The sequence below is a fragment of the Phacochoerus africanus genome, chromosome 8 (genome assembly GCF_016906955.1).
Source record: "Phacochoerus africanus isolate WHEZ1 chromosome 8, ROS_Pafr_v1, whole genome shotgun sequence".
Lineage (NCBI taxonomy): Eukaryota > Metazoa > Chordata > Mammalia > Artiodactyla > Suidae > Phacochoerus > Phacochoerus africanus.
In genome coordinates this window covers 163,786,637-163,803,179 of record NC_062551.1, presented here as the reverse complement: position 1 = coordinate 163,803,179, position 16,543 = coordinate 163,786,637, and the positions used below count along the sequence as shown (strand labels likewise).

Below are 16,543 nucleotides of genomic sequence, written 5' to 3'. Positions count from 1 at the left end.
CCTCCACGGAGTCGCTGGGGAACCTGGGACCCTCCTCTGGTGAGATCTCAATTTGTCCTGAACCTATGATAAAAGCCACTGAACCCAGCACACAGAGGGGACTCTGCCCAGAGGCCCCAAGCCCAAAGCATGGACGCACAGTGCTGAGAAGCCTCTGTGAGGCCTGGCAGAGAGGAAAGAACAGGAACCCTAAGTGGGGAGCCTCAGGGCAGGGGCGGTGGGGGGGGGGGTGAAACCCCACCCTAGGAGGGGACAGCGGAGTCCTGGAGCCCCCATTTCAGGGGAGAGAGGTTCATGCCATGGCTTTCCTCGAACGCCCCACCTCTCAGTCCTAGGGGCGCAACATGCAAGCACAGAGCCCAGGCCCCTTTGTAAAACTTTTATTTAGAAATCTTCCCCATATATCCTTATATACACACATCATCACCACATGGGTTTTGTTGCTAAAGAGTCACACGCCCACAGTGTTGGCCTCTGGGCTACACAAAGGTCAAGGTACCCGGAGCGGTTACTCCTCTTCTGCAGAAAAATGCAGAGACCAACGCAATGCATCACGTACAGTACAACATTGACGGAAAGTGCCGGGCCCGCCCGCAGGAACAGTGCGCTATGTACACGGCCGAACGGGGTGGGGGGGTGGGGGCCAGCCTTCAGCCTTCGGCGGGGGCCACGTACCACTGAAATCACAAGTACGATGAGACCACCCCCAAAGGCCCAGCCAGCTGTCAGCTGACTACAGATGCTGTGCCCTCTGTTTTGCTTTCGGAAAGGGATAGAGGTTGTACCATCTCGTCGTTTGCCACTACGAAGAAAAGCACATGAGTTTTTCTTAAAAAGTGTGATTACTTCTGGTCACTTACGATCACCCTTGGCGCCTCGTGACTTTTTACCTTTACATTTTTTCCCCATTTCAAACAGATATTCTTCTCGGATGAAGAATATCTACGGATGAAGAGGAGCCAAAGGAAAGAGAAGGGTGTGCTGGGCGGCGGGGGGTTGGAAGCGAAAATCAAAATTGTGGTTCTATCTCGAGGTCTTAACAAAGACATGAAACGTGGCCCATCCCTACCCGGGCCGGTCGTGGGGAGCTGTGGCACTCTATACCGATTCTGCCCACGTTCCCATATCCTGTCTCTCATCTCCCTCCTGTGCCTTTGCCTTGGAATAAAACAGAAATGAGGTCCATCTGGAGAAATGAGGAGAATCTAGTGGACGTGGGCTTCTGTGGTTTAGAACGTGCATGACCCAAATGCTGGGCAGTCAGGCAACCTGGCCCACCGCCTGGGTCCTGGACTCAGGGTGGGAAACCCCACTGCAGGAATGATACTGAGGGCAACGGAGTGCCTCACACTCTCGAAATGCCTCTACGTGCATGATTCCACTCCGTCCACACCACGGCCCGGGGAGATGGGCTGAGCCAGGGTATTTATGAGACACCGACACTCAGAGAGAGAACTCTTGCAGGTCGCACTGCAAGTCTGAGAAAAGAGAGAGCCAGAAGCTTGAGTTCCTGATAGAATGGGGGACCCATCTCCTAAAGCCCATCCTCCCAGGCACACGGTGGCCACTTTCCACTCCATGTCACCCTGAGCCCCTAGGAAGCAAACACAGCCTTAGCACCTGGCACAGGTGCTCCGTCAGATGGGGCTCCTCACAGGAGCTTCCAAGTATCAGAAAGGAAGCAGTCTTCATGGTCATCCAGGTACGAGTGGGGGGTGAAATGGGACAGAGCGCTGCCAGCATTAACCCCGTTGCTCCCACCCCTACGAGCTGGACCGCACAACCTGAAAGGAAGGGGAGGGGGCAGAGCTCATTCCCCGTGTGCATGTGGCTGTCCCCCAGGCCCTGCCATGGCGAGGGCAAGCCACCAGGCTGAAGCCCACACCGCTGTGGACAGGGCAGAGCCAAAGCATCGTCTTCCCTCCGATCTCAAAGCAGAGCCTGGTCAGGGCTGGCTGGGGTGCCCTGAGGGCACAGTGACAGGTGTACAGGGCTTGTGCGTGGTTTGTTCCACGGGCTCGGGATGTGGGTCACAGGCGGGCCTTGCCTTGCAAACCACCTCCCACCATCTGGACGGACACACGAGTTCAATGAGGGGGCGGGGGCGCCATTCCACAAAAGGATTTTCCACTTTACCGAAGGACTTGTGGTAGTTTTTCTTTAAAAGATGGACGATGAGGATTTGATTTACAAAAATGTCATGTACAACTTTTGGCAGGGAGCGCTCGTATTGGGTTAAGCCAGCCTCCCAGACACAGCCTTGATGACTGAAATTTGCACCATCCAGGGACGCCGAAGGGTCTGCTAAGTGAATATGTGTGTATATGTGTGCCTGGGTCTCGGCCAAGGCCTGGTCTCCCCTGATTCCCCAGGCCCTGGGCACCAGGCTAGATCCTGGGTCCTATCAAGACCTAGAGATCCTGCAGATAACTGAAGTCAAGCACAATCCCCAATACCAGGAATTCACAGGACGGGGTCTGCTCTCAATTTGGTCTCAGGATACAGACCAGACCACCAGCAAACAGACATCCTGCCACAGGAGGGTCCCTCTGAGCACCCAGGAGAACATGCAACAGAGCTGCACATCTACTCTCTGCACCAGCACCCTCCCCAGCATCCCGGTCTCAGCTCCCCGCACCCACCGCAGAGTGTCACTGAGAACGCAAGCAGGTGGCTCTGAGACATCACGACGATTTGAAGCCCACGTGCCCCAGACAGCTCTTACTCGATTTCACTCTCATCACTTCTCCTTTTTCTGCCTTCGCACAAAGCCCACAAGGCAGGCTCACAGCGGCAGACCCGGTCCCCAGAGCCACAAGGATGAGGAAGGCAAGTCTGAGCAGGGAGAAAGCAGAGCTTCGATCCCCCGCGTGAGAGGGAAGGGCTCCTGGGTTTTCTGACCCTCCGGCCCAGCTAGTCGAGATCAGGCTGTCCACGGGGCGTCTTCTTCAACCAGGCCCTGAAGAAGGCACCTCGAGGCTCGTGGCTCTCTGCAGCAGCGGGCAAGCTGGATGGACTGGCAGGGGCCTGGGTGAAGATGGGGCCCACGAAATGGGCAGCTATTGGGTACCTATATACTTGGACGGTGTGGCCACAAAAGCCACCCCAGCCAGCTTGGGAAGGGCTACAGGCAAGGCCGAGGCTGCCAGACGCCTCAGGAGAGAGCGGACAACCCCAGGTCTCAGCAAAGACAGGGCTCCCACGCCCCAGGCCCAAAGCAGTGCCGCTCGAGCCTCTTACTTGAGAAGTCTCAGGGATTTGGAAAAGGGGACGACTGTGCCGTCTTCATAAAAAGTACCTACCACTTTGCTTCATTTTTCTGTCCTCCTACTGAGGCAGGAACCGGGAAAGCCAGCCCCAGGGGCACTCAGACATCAAGGAAAAGTTCAGACATCAAGGAAAGCTCATGAAGTCCACGCCCTGCTTCAGAGCCGCCCAATCCTCACCCCACGTGCCCTGAAGCCCACGGTCCCAGCAGCCTGAGGGCCCCCTCCCGGCTGGTCCTGGGTTGGCCCCAGACCATCACCGGGGGCCGGCTCCATCGGTGGCAGGCAGCATGGCGGGATGGAGGCTGCGGGCCGTGTGCTTGGGTGCCGGCTCTTCGGTGTAGCTGTCTGGGCTGGCTGCCCCGTCCAGGGAGCTGCCACAACTAGAGTTCGGGGAAAGCACGTCCTGCAGGAGGTCATCTGGAGGCGCACCTCCCCCTCCCCCTCCCCCGCCTCCCCCAGCCCCCACCACGGCGTCCTTGCCAGGCTTGGCCCGCTGGGTGCCCTCCTCCTCCTGGTCGTTCAGCAGCTTGGCCAGGAAATTGATGTACTTCATGGCCAGGCGGAGGATCTCATTCTTGCTGAGCTTCTTGTCTGGGGGATGTGTGGGGATCAGCTTGCGGAGCTCAGCGAACGCCCCGTTCACATTCTGCTGCCGCCATCGCTCCCGGCTGTTGGTGAAGATGCGTCGCACAACTTTGGTGTGGGGACCTGGAGGCAGGAGGACAAGGGTTAGGAGAGTGGGCTGGAAACTCCCCCCGGGGAAGAAGAGAAGCCGTGCATCCTAAAACTTGAGAAACCTAGAATGCCTTCTTTCCCTTTATTCAGAAAACTCCTACTCATCCTTCAAAACCCAGTTCGTCTGTATCCTTCTCTCTGAGAACTTCCGCTAACCCCTCCAGACAGATTAACCAACCACCACCACGGCCCAATAATCCCATAATCAACATCACTCTTGATCATTACAGTATGTTTCATGCCCACCTCCCTCTCTGGACTGTAGGACACTTGAAGACAGGAACCATCTATCATTCTTTCACTCATTCATTCATTCACTTGGGCCAAGAGGCCATATAGGAATAGTTAGAAACTCAAACTCTGGAGTCTGACTTTCTGGGTTCAATGCCTGGCTATTACTCCCTAGAAGGTGACTCTGGGCAAATTACTTAAACTCTCCGTGTCTTAACTTCATCATCCATAAGATGGAGATAACACTAATGACTCAAGTCATAAGACTCTCATGTGGGTCTGACAACTATCACCCGTATTTAAGACAACACCAACTAAACATTCGGTAAAAGCTCATGATTATTATCTATTCATCAGTTATTTAGTGACAACCAGGCACTGGGCTGGGCACTAAGGAGCAACCGCGAACAGGACAGAACTGCCCTCGTGGAGCTTACACACTAATGGGGACGACAGATGAACAAACAGCAAACAAAGGGCAAACAGGAGGTTGACTGTAAATAAAAGATGGGAAGGAGCGACCGCATTCAGCTGAGGCGGTTGGAGCCAGCCTTTTGGCAGAGGTGACATCGATGAGGGAGAACTTGAGGCTAAAGAAGAGCCAGCCAGACACAGGACGAGAGGCTGGAAGGGCACGTGCAAAGCCCCTGAGCTGGAAAATGGCTGAAGCCAGCCTGGCTAGATAAGCGAAGGGGAGATGAGAGTAGGCTGAGTCCAGATCCCGCTCAGTAAAGTGTGGGGATTTTGTTCTAAGGGTGATGAGAAGCACAGAGTAGGAGCTCAGCAAATATTTTCTGACTAACTGATCACACTGGCAGGCAGGGGACTGGGGGAGAGAGCAGGTTCCGAGAAGAAATGACCTATGCCATGGGCTCCCTGGAGAGGAGCGGAGAGACCGCCACGCACAGGAACCACGGGAGGCTCCAGGCAGGCCTCTGAGGGCTGCCTCTGTCCCTGTGTGTCGACAGTGCGACGTGTGCAGACTGGGCCAGCACTCACTAGCGCTTGTATACAAAGACGTGCAGAACAGCGGTGGTGGGTGCAAGTATGGAGCACCTACGGTGTACAAAGCATGGCACTAAATGTCCAAGCCTGACCTGAGATTCCCAGAGTCGGGAAAGACAGAGGAGGGCCCCACAAGTGCTCCCAGGCTCTGCGGCTGGGGTGGCCACTTCCCTCCCCAACACCAAGGCACAGAGCCAGGCTCCTGGCAGTCCTCAGGAAGGAAGGAACTGGAGGAACGCACCCCGAAGGAACTGCCAGTCCTGGGACAGTTGTTTGCCCTCTTCCGATGACCATAGTCCAGACTTCAGAATGGGGAAGGCTGGGTACGTGAGAGGACTCCGTGCAGATCAGGGCTCATCTCACAGCTAAGGAGACTGCGGCTGGGACAGAGGCAGCCCTCGCCTCTGAGACCCAGCGCATCAGTGCCGACCACGCTACTTGACCATGTCTCTTACATGTGTGTGTGTATGTGCACACACGCGCACGTGCATGCATGCACGCACACACACACACACACACACACACACACACACACACACACACACACCGTGCTCTCCCCAGGGAAGGATCACTCAGCCTCTGCCCACAGTGCCTCAGGAGCTGCCTTTCCAAACCTCGGCAGGCCCCGGCCAGCCGACTCTTTGCCAAAGGCCAGACCCAGGCCTGGAAGACACAGCCCACCTGCTGGGCAGTCCTACCCTGTCCTCAGAGGGGACAGCTTGCTGTACTCTGGCCTCCAGGGCAGAGGGGAGCCCCTCGGCTGTGCCGTGGGCGGGCCAGAGCCTGCTCCGCGGCTGATCTTGAGGGGGCGCCTAGGTAGGAGAGGGGCGATACGGGGCCATCCCAGCTGGAGCTAGACTCACTCCAGAAGGGGCCCCGCATCAGGGCCTAAATGTGCTTTATCCCACTGCGTGCCTTTGACAGCCTGTGAGGAAGCTGTTCTTCTCCCTACTTTACTGATGAGACAACGGAGGCCTGGGAAAGTCCAGCCACAGGAATCTTCATCGGGTCCTGCCTCTGGACCTTGCGGTGGTTCCATGTTTATGGACTCTTTTTGGTTAAATCTCTGGTTTCAAAGTTTTGTGGACATACACCCCCACTGTTCCCTTCACCTCCGTTTCTGTCTATCCCTCTCTGGTCCCCCCGCCCCCGAGCTCCCACCTCGCCGCACCTTCCCCTTTCCTGAATCTGCCCGTGCCTCTGCGTCCCTGTGGCCGGGCACGGAGTGGGTGCTTGGTAAGTATTGGCATCATCTATGGGTAATGGCCTCTCTACACTCCTCGGCTCCCCCCGGACCTTGCTCCTTGGCCCCCTCCCCCTTCCTCTCCTCTGTGCCTGATTTCTGTTGTCTCTGCCCTTTGTAGAAACGCCTCGAAATGCCTCTTCCCTGGGGAACTTCAGGGCTGGTCTTGCCTATAACCTGTTCGGTCACCCACCTCCTGTCTCTCACCCAGCAGCACTGACACCCCAACACCCTCCCTTCTTGGTCCTACACCCCTGGGCCCAGGCCAGCTCGGTCTTTTAAAGTCTGGTTCCTTGTCCAGAAGATCACAGAGGGCTCCACTCCAGAAGCTCCACACGCGCCCCCCCCACCCCCACCCCCAGCAGCAACTTGCAGAAATCCCAGTCTGGCTCCAAGGCCTCCAGTGCCTTTCAGTCAGGCTGCAGCACAGGGAGCTCCAAGAAGCCCCTTGGCTCTGAAGAGCCTACTCTCCTGCCCCCTGGTGCTGGACCCCATCTGCTACAGCTGATCAACCTTGGGAAGAGGGAGGGGACACTCCAAATTTCCCACTCGTCCAACTGCTGTCCCCAAGTTCAGGGCCAAAGACTAGTCAGGTAGTTCCCATGAGCAGTGCTGAGGCCCCCCTGGGGGAAGGGAGGGAGCAGGGTAGCATCTATGATGTCAGGAAGGGAATTCCAAGCCTCAGCCCTGAGTGTGGAAAAAGGGAAGAGACGGCCCCACTTTTTAGGGACCCGAGACAAGACCCATAAAGGTCTTAAAGACGCAATTCCAGCCAGGGAGCAGGCTCCAGACGCCCAAGAGGACTCAGGAGGAGGTACAGAGAATCCCTGGGGGTGGGTGCTTAGACCCAGGGGCGGCACGTGTCTCTGCCCTCCCCGGGGAATCCTTGCCAATGCAGGAATGGAGCTGGAGTGGGGACAACAATTGATGGCAGAGGTTTGGGCTAAGGCCACAATGCGTCCTCACGCCCATGCCCCCCTCTTCCCAGGACTGAACGTGGCAGCCCACAGCCCCACCTACGGCCTCTTCTACCCCAGGTCAATAGGGACAGGACTCTGACAGGTGGGGGCTCCTAGATAGCTCACCCATCTATATGAGACTCCTAGAGAGGAGTCCCCCCGACCCTCCTTCGGGAGCTCTGCCAGCTTGAGGGAGTGAATACAGAAGTGTGTGTGTGTGTGTTGGGGGGGTGGACTCACCGTCAGTAATCTCCATCTCATAAGGGGAGGGTCTCCTCTTCACTCGGTTGTTGGTGGCAAACATAGGGAAGGCATCTGGCTCCCCAAAGAACCCACTGCAGGAGGGAGAGGGCAGATCACAAGAGCACACGTGGGTGGAGGGGACAAAGAGGCTCCATAGTGAGCCTCCCCAGTGTTCTCCAGCCCCCCCACTCTTGGAAAAACACGGGCAACTTTGGTCCCTCCACACCCTAACTGGGGATAGAAAGAGCATGAAACACACATGCAACACCCTACTCTCTGCGGGAGACAAGCAAGGGGAGAGGAATCACATACCCACACACCCCTACACACACACACACACACACACACACACACACACACGCACACACGGAGTCAGAGGTGAACACATGGGGCAAACCCAAAAGTGAATGCACACCCCCCACAGACATACTCCCCTCCCCCACACAAGCACACACCCCACAAAACACCTGCGCTCCCAAAGAGCTGCTCACACAGGCAGACTCGGCTTTGGGGCCTGGGAGTGCGCACTTCCTGCACCACAGTAGGGCACCCAGGCCATTCCTCTCGACCTCACCCCACCTTCACCCCTGCTGCCCTATGGAGCCCTTGGGAAGACGGTGGGACAGCAAACCCTGACTCAGCACCCCCGCTGGCTTGCCCTCCCCACCACCCACCCTGCACTCTCCTCTCCGGCAAATTCGCCTACTGTCCCATACTGTGCCTCCCTGCCTGCCTCATCTTCCCGTCCCCTCCCCAGCTCTCCACCATCTCAGTGGCCCCAGCAGGAGAATGGACACCCTCGCACCAAAGGTAGCACAGGTCGGCGCCAGAGGTCGCCGCTAGGAGCAGGGCACCCATTCCCCAGGCGGCTCCGGAGACTCAGAGGAGGGAGGGAGCCCTCTGGCAACCGCCCTCAGATGTCCATCTCTTACCTGTCCACGGAGGGCTGCAGCTTCCAGAAGAATTCACGGCGGAGTGCATTCAGTCACTGGTACTCACACTCACGCGTCTCCCGCCCACCCCCACCCCGCAGCGCCCCGCGCTTTTGCTCACACCCAACCTCATGCCTGCACTCCTCCGCTTCATCTTCCGTGCTCCGTGCTCCGTGCTCCGTGCACGCGGCAGGCACAAGGTACCCACCCGCTGCCCCCCCCAACACACACACCGCCGCCTGCGCGCGCGCACGCACACACACACACGCACGTGTAGAAGGCTCCTTCCTCCCTTGCACGGGGCTCCAGTCTAGCCTTTTCTGCCCACAAGTGTAAAACCTCCCGTCCCCACCTCTCTCCGCGCGCCCAGCCGCCCAGCCGTGCGCGAGGAGGGCGGCCGGCTCTCGACGCGCGGAGATGGAGCCTCGGTGCCCGAACCGCCTGCCCCCCCGCCCTTCCGCCGGCCCTGACCTGCCGAGGGAGGCGAGCGGCTGGCTGAGGCTGTAGAGCAGCGCGCGGCCGGGGGCGGCGGGGGCCGCCAGCGCCGGCGGGCTCAGCTGCACCATGCGGCCTTCGCCCGGCAGCTCCGCGGGGGCCGAGGCGGGCGCGGGCGCGGGCCCCGGAGGTCGGCACAGCTCGGTGGTGGGCACCCGATGGCGCGCTTCGGCCGCCGCCGCGTCGCGGCCCTTTAAGTCCCGCGCGGCGCCGCCCCCGCCGGCAGGGCCGCCCCCCGGGCCGCCGCGCGCGCCCAGCTCGATGACCGGGGGCTCCGCGGGGGCCGCGCGGCCCGTCTCCTTGGCGACGCCGTTCAGCAGGACCAGGTGCGGGGGGGCCATGCGGGCCTCGGCCGCGTCCCGTCCCTCGAGCGGGGGGTCACTGCGTGCCGCCTCGCTGGGCGGCTGCTCCGTCATCCTGCGGGCAGACAGACAGACAAGCGGAAGGCAGCTCAGACCACCGCCCCCAAGCCACCCACGTGGCGGGGGGGGTCCGGGCGAGGGGCGTTGGGCGAGGGGCAGCGAGAGAAACCCCCGCACCGAGACGTGGGGAAGAGGCGTGGGCAGAGGCGGACAGACTCGGCGCCACGTGGACACACACTCACCCGAGGGTCTGGGGCGGGAGGGGAAGGGGGCCTCCGGACAGACTGAGGGCCGAAAGCACGGAGGTGGAGAAGGACAACAGAGCTACTGGAAGAAAAGGAATACAGCCAGCGAAAGAAAAACCGAGGAGGAAAAAGGAGGAAGGAAATGGAGAAAGAGGCAAGAAAGAAATATCAGCCGGTGCCGGTGCCCGTCTCAGGCCACAAGGGAAGAGGAGGGAACACATGCCCCGGCCGTGTTCTTCCCGCCCCCCTTTTGGTTTTGGCGGGGAACCTGTCGCACGGAGGTGGGGTGCTTTTTGAACCTCCCTCGCTTTTCAGCAATACCTGCCCCCAGCCTCCTGCCACCCACATACACCCAGAGGCCGGGTGAGGGTACAAGAGAGATCAGAACTGGCAGAGAATTACCCGGAGGAACCAGCCACTTTTCAACACAAATTCACCCCCACCCCGTGGGGGTGTCTGTCCTACTGGGTTAATCCACCTGTATTCTCTGCAGCCCCCAGAAACCCCAATGGCCCTTTTCTCCCACTGGGACTGGAGATGGGACCTCAGGAAGGGAAGAAACCCATCCGCCGCTACCTCCCTGCACACTCCTTCTGCTCCACGCGACTCAGAAGTGAGGTGGGGTCTAGCAGGGGGGTGTGGAGCGGGGACATTCGCAGGGTGCTCCTGAAGCCACTGGGGTCTGGGCTCCCATCCCGGAGTGTGGGGGCAAGGGGTGTCATGAAGGCCCCTGAGCTGCAGCACACCCCCACCCCTCTCTCCCGCCTGGGTGTTGTCCTCTGGGAGACAGGAGGAATGCCTCATTTACGCATCTAAAAGCGTTGCGCAAATGCTCAAGTAAACATTATGACTGACGGGGAGACTGGGCCAGCAAGGGGATGCACAGTCGGCTGTCTGCCACAGAGTGGGACCAGAACTCCAGGCTCTCTTTGCTATCCTCCCCTGCACGCCCTCTCATGTATTACCCCCCACCCCCCCCCACCCCACCCCCCGCCCCCAGCCAAGGACACGCCTCTCCTCCACAACCACACTCCAGGGTGGCCGCAGGCAGAGGCTCCACTCCCCTCTCCTGCTCCTCCTAGTGCTTCCATAGTCCTGCTTTGGTACTGGCGGAGCCAGCCCCGCTCCTCTCTCAAGAATGAAAGCAGAAAAACGATGCGACTCTGGATCCAGAGTGTGGAAATTCTAGTGAGTTGTTTTAATAAAACAATAAAAAGATAGTCAATTTGACAGGCTTCGTAAGATGTTAAAAAATAAAGTTTCTGCGGTCAGAATTATATAATCACGGTATTTTGTTGCAGAAAACAAATACACAAGAAGCCAACTCAGCCCCAAGCAAAGTCCATCTAATGACTCCTGGCAGCCATTCTGCCACTGCACTGCTCTGGACCAGAGTCAGCCTGGGAACCATCCTTCCCCCCAAGAGGAGAGACTGGACCTTCTGAAACCTCCTCCAGAGCTCATCTTAGTTGCCACCAGGCAGAGATTCTGTTGGAGAATCGACATTCAGATTACACTCCTGCCCTGGGTCTGCCAGTGCCCTGGGCTCTGCCTGGAAATGACAAAATTCTCCCAGACCTGGCGTACCCACGCGGCAAAGGCAGTGGGTCGGCAACACTTCACTGGCAGTGAGTTTATGGTTACAGTGGAAACAATAGATCTGCATCCACAGGATGGGACTGACAAGACACTGCAGCCACTACAAATGCACCAGAGGTATACTGTTGGAGACTGCCTCACCTGCAATAGTGAAATGCACCAGAAATACACCATCCTCTGGTGAAATATACGATCCCAAGGGGCTGGCTCCCTACCTTACTGTCCCCAGGCACCCCTGGGTGCCCAGTGACACGTGCTTCAGCCCCAGTCTAACCAAGTGACAAATGGTTCATCTTGCAATCAACAGAGTGAGTGCAAGCTCCCCTTTATGACACATTTATACCTTCTGATTAAGTCTGCAGGTCTGAGTAGGAGCGGATCCCACAGGGGCAAGGGGAGCGAGAGTCTATCAGATGAGTCGATTCTGGCCCCAAATGCCCTCTCCAGACACCTAGAAATATCTATATCCCTGAAGCTCCTGGTAGGAAACCTATGATTGGTCCCCAGGGTCTCTGGCCAACCTCTTCCTGCCCCTCCTGGGACCTCAGGAAAACCCGGCTGGTTCTTCTATAACCAGGATCACCCAAGCCAGGGGTCCCGGCTCAGAAAGAAGCCTCCTGAGAATTCACAAGAGCTTTCAGTGGTCAGCGACTAAACCTCATCACTTGGCTTTCGTTAAGAATACTGCGAGGAAAGCCCGAGTGGTTTTTGTTTATTTGTAGGGCGAGGAGAAGATTCTGAACTGAACAGCGCTAGACTCACTATTCAACTCTTTGTGTGGCCAAGAACCACCTTGAAGCCCCCTAGATCCGCTCCTCCTCTCCTGTTGCCAGATCATTTCCATGCGTGCCCGAACAAAACAGGGGGAACCCCTGGGCTCCTGGGCGGGGGGCGGGGGGGGGGCGGGGGGAAGGCACCTGATTTCCCAGCTGGAAAAATTTTTTATGTGAAAACAGGCCACCATGTCTCCCCATGCCCCAGCCTGGCCTCCATCCCTCGGATGGCTTCCACACCCGCATGACCTCCAGGCAAGCCCCAAGCCTGCGCCGGAGCCCAAATCACCAGTGAACAGAACCACTTTCCAGCTGCTCCTGGAGTGGAGCGGTGGTTCCAGCGCAGCCCTGCTCTAGGCCTTAGGCCCCAGTCAGGGCCCACCCGAGTTGGAAGTGCGCTAGCCAGGACGGCTGCGGCCTTCTTCCTGCCAGAGCCCGGGCACTCAGCCTGCACTACCCGGATATAGCCGTCCCAAAGTTATGAGCCTGGTAAAACATCCACAGAACCGGGACAGACAGGAGCAGCCTGAGGGACTAAGTCCAACTAGCTGTTTTTCACGTAGGATCAAAAAAAGAAAGGGGTCGGCTGGAAGCCACAGCAGCACAGAGGCCACAGTCAGCGAGCGGCAGAGTCCGATTCTGGATTCCTGGCTCTGGGTTTGTCCCCCCTTCCCTCCCCAATCTGAGACCGGCCTGTCCTCCATCCTGAGCTTTCTCCACCCCAGGCCAGACCCCAAGGCCTTCCTGGTCACTGTTTTCACCGCCACCGCCACCGTTCGCCAGAAACTCACCTGGGGCATATTTAGAGAGACCGGCCCCTCTGAATAGGATCTCCACTCCTTCCACGGGAGAGGGGCGGGAGCCGAGGTCCAGGAGTGCACAGGGGTCTCTGCTTTCCCCCCCTCTCTCACCGAGAGACCGACAGTTAGGCCGCGGTGTGGTCCTGGGCGGTCTGCCGCGCCCAGAGCCAGTTTCCAGGAAAGATGGGGGTGGAGAGAAAGAGGGAGGGCAAGAGGGAGGGAGAGAGAGAAATGGGGGTCAATGGCTGGGAATTACCTCATGTCCTCACCAACCAGCCCAGGGAACCGCCAGCAGCTTTCCGCCCCCAACCTGCAGGTGTCTGAAGCCTCCCCTGAACCCCCATAAAAAGAACCCTACACCTGACCAATCAGGAATAACTATTTAGTCCAACAACAACAGCCCCGCTGCCGGCTGCCAGGAACACTATCGGACCCTCCAACAGGGATGTCTGGTTCAGTGTGGCCATTTGTTTTCTCAGCACTGACTTGTCTATGCCTTTGGCCCGGAATCCGAGTCGGGCTGGAGCTGCAGCCACAGCGCGGAGTCCTGAGCAGCCTGGCCTGGGTGGGTAGGGGACCGTGTGTCGGAAAAAGGGAATCCAGTCTTCAGACCCTGCTGGGTGGGACGGAACCTCCGGAGGTCCTCATTCTCTCCACGACCCCCACTTGTCCATCTCCAGCCCAAAACGAAACCGGAACCCAATTCCAAAGGCTACTTTCCCGAAGGGATACAATTTGAAAGGCGCAGATCTGAGAGAATTGGGGGAGGTGGGGGATATCTGATGTATCCGGGTCCCTTTTTTTCTTCCTACTGATTAAGAGGAACACACACACACACACACACACACACACACACACACACACACACAAAAGGAGGAGGAGGAAGAGAAAAGGAAAAGAAAGAAAAGCCCTCGCCTTTTCCTCAACCATCTCTACACAGGAGTTTCGATTTTTCAGTGTGTATCCAGATTAGTAGGGGAGATTTCTAGTAATTCCTTGCAGCAATAACCAAGGAAAGGAAGGAGGTAAAAATGATTCCAATACAGCTTCCTAGGATGTAGCCTAGTGAGATTTAGGCTGGCTTTAGTTTTCCCCTCCGGGGGGTTTTGTTTAATTTGTTTTGCCCAAATCTTCTCATTTATGGTCACACATCGAAGTCTTAGATTAATTGCAAGGTCCGCCTCCTTTTTGCCCTGGCTTTAGTGGAAATACAGTAATAATTTCTTCCCTTCAGTTTCAACCCAATGCCAGAGATTTTCCTTCTCCTCTTCCAACCCAAATGAGGCGGGGATGGGAACAAGGGGAATCTACCCCCTGCCTGGTTAATTTCTGCTTTAGGACAGAGTCTCTGTGTCCCTCCCTCCCTCCATTTTTTCTCCCTCCCCCAAACCCAGCAACTTAAAACACAGCACTGGCGGGGGGAAACCGGTACTGCTTTATCACTCCAAAGAAGCTAAAAGAGACAAGCTGTTTGGCTCCTGGACGATTATTTTAATTAAAATATGATGATGATGATGATGATGATGATGATGATGACATTAGCAACCCCCAAAACTAGCAGAACAAAATCCTTCCGTCCGCAGCTAGGGCAACACGGATCCCGTCCCGCCATGAAGCCCGGCCCCAGTCATCGATGCGATGGGTACCTGCCCCACGCGGGGATGTCGCTCACCCAGGGAAGGGGGGGAAAAATGTTCCTTGGAGATGATCCCGAGGGTCCCCACCCGAGGCGCGAGGCCTGGAGTATGCGCCCATTGTCTTTTCCGGGCCTCTCCCGCAGACCCCAGAGGCCCTACCCGCGAAACTGACCAGAGATGGACAAAGCCTCAGTGCCTCGGAACCGAAGCCGGCGGCTACCCCCGGCGTGAAGGCGCGGGTCTCCGCAAGCGCTGCTCCGCTTCCAGCCTGGAAGCACCTCCCGCTCACTAACAAACTCATCCAACACCACCGAGGCACAGACTGGCCTCCGGACGGAGCAGCCGGCCGCCCATCCGGGCTCCGTCTGCCTACCCAAGCCGACGCTGGCCTCCGAATACATCATAATTTAGAATAAAACGTGAAATCCCTCTCCCCGCCCCCATGCCGCCTCCTTAACTTGCGCCTCCATCTCTCTCTCGCTTGCCCTCCCCTCCAGCCCCCAGCGATTTACAAACGCGTCCAAAGGACACAAGCACACAGGCACACAACCCGGTGTGGACTGGGCCACACGCTGTCCAGTCGCATAGAAGGGAAGCTAAGCAGGCACAACGCAACACTGCCCCGCAGGCCGACTCTCTCAGCTCCAAACATTGTCCAGCACGACACAACGAAATCGGTGAAACGCAATCTCTCGTGACCGCACAACCCAACGTAGTAAGGCTCGCAGGGCCCGATTCAACAACGAAACCACCCAAACACAACCGCAACGGCCACGCAACCCAACACACAAGTCGAGAGGCAAACGAGCATAAATATATACAACGAAGAAAAGGCAGCAGGGCCCTGAAGAATCCAAATCTACACACCAACCAGCGCAGACACGATCATACTTGGACACACAACCTATCACCGAGAAGACCACACTCGGAAGAAGTCGACCCTGCCCACAGCGCACACACGCACTCTCCCCATCCCACCGCATGCACACAACCACCAAGAAGAAATGAAAACCAACCACCGCCTCGCGCATTTCTGTATATTGCGTAAGGAGAAGGGGAAGGAAGGAAGAGAGTCTCCGAGGCGGGAGGGGCGGCGGCGGCGGCGGCGGCGAGCGCAGGGGCGTCCGTGGAAAAGGCCCCCCATCGAAAGAAATCGAGGGAAGAGCAGCGACAGCTCTTCGGCGAGCGGGCGACAGAGGGAGGACAGCGATGGGGACTTCCGAGGGCCGCGGCAGGTTGCCTTCCCCCCGAAAAACGGCCACAATGCTCACGTTTTGCCGCTACGGGGGGACGCGTGTGGCCATTTTGAGGCCCGGGCCTCGGTGCCGCCCCCGCCCCAGCCCCCGCCCCCGCCTCCGCCGCGCGGGGCTCCGGATCCGCCGCGCGCTAATCCCGCGCACGTCCTAGGCCTCGTTAGCATGGGCCGGGCGCGCGGGGGCCGTGTGCGCCGCGGAGATAAGGCCCTGCCGCGGGTCCGCTCGCCCCCGATAAGCGCCTCGGCCATTATGGGCCAAATGATTCATTTTAATTTGGCAATTTCACCGCAGGGAGTGGGCACTGGCCGCGCGGCTCTGGGACTGGCTCCGGAATGCGCCGCGGAGAGAGCTGGGCGCTCTGTCTAGGACCCGGCAGCCCGGTGCCGCCTCATTACTGATCCAGAGGCCTCTCGGGAACCGGGCTCCCCACCAGCTCATTCCCCCCGGCCTTGCAGACACCTTTTCTCCAGCGGCTGTCATCCCAGCAAGGCGACAACATTAAAAGCATCACTCCCAACCCTTCCTTCCCGGCTTTCATTCATCCAGTGTCCTGGATACCCGGCTTTCAAGGGCCAGTTCTCTCTTCTGCTCTAAAATGGAACTGTTTGCTTGCATGTAAATGGGGGGGGGGGAGGGGATGGGGCGAGAGGGCAGAACTGGTGTCAACTGAGAGTTTAAAATTCCGTTCTCCTGTAACATTTTAATCATGTTCTTGAAGCACTGCTCTAAGCCATGTACACATAGTTAACTCATTTAGTT

At 57.9% G+C, this 16,543-nt stretch overlaps 1 protein-coding gene across 4 annotated transcripts; it reads right to left on the bottom strand.

Moving 5' to 3' along the window:
* Positions 1-365: 365 nt before the first annotated feature.
* On the bottom strand, positions 366-15,534 carry TAL1 (TAL bHLH transcription factor 1, erythroid differentiation factor). 4 transcript variants are annotated; one of them, XM_047789163.1, is made up of 5 exons: positions 14,701-15,534; positions 12,883-13,043; positions 9,089-9,529; positions 7,683-7,777; positions 366-3,977 (listed from the first exon to the last, which is right to left on the bottom strand). In XM_047789163.1, exons 3-5 carry the CDS (start codon positions 9,526-9,528, stop codon positions 3,523-3,525), a joined length of 990 nt encoding a protein of 329 aa, XP_047645119.1. In that variant the 5' UTR covers position 9,529; positions 12,883-13,043; positions 14,701-15,534; the 3' UTR covers positions 366-3,522. The 4 variants fall into 4 exon arrangements, with proteins under 4 accessions (XP_047645119.1, XP_047645118.1, XP_047645117.1 ...); XM_047789162.1 differs by lacking the exon at positions 14,701-15,534 and adding an exon at positions 13,378-13,701; XM_047789161.1 differs by lacking the exon at positions 14,701-15,534 and having other exon boundaries at positions 12,883-13,701.
* Between the last annotated feature and the right edge of the window lie 1,009 nt (positions 15,535-16,543).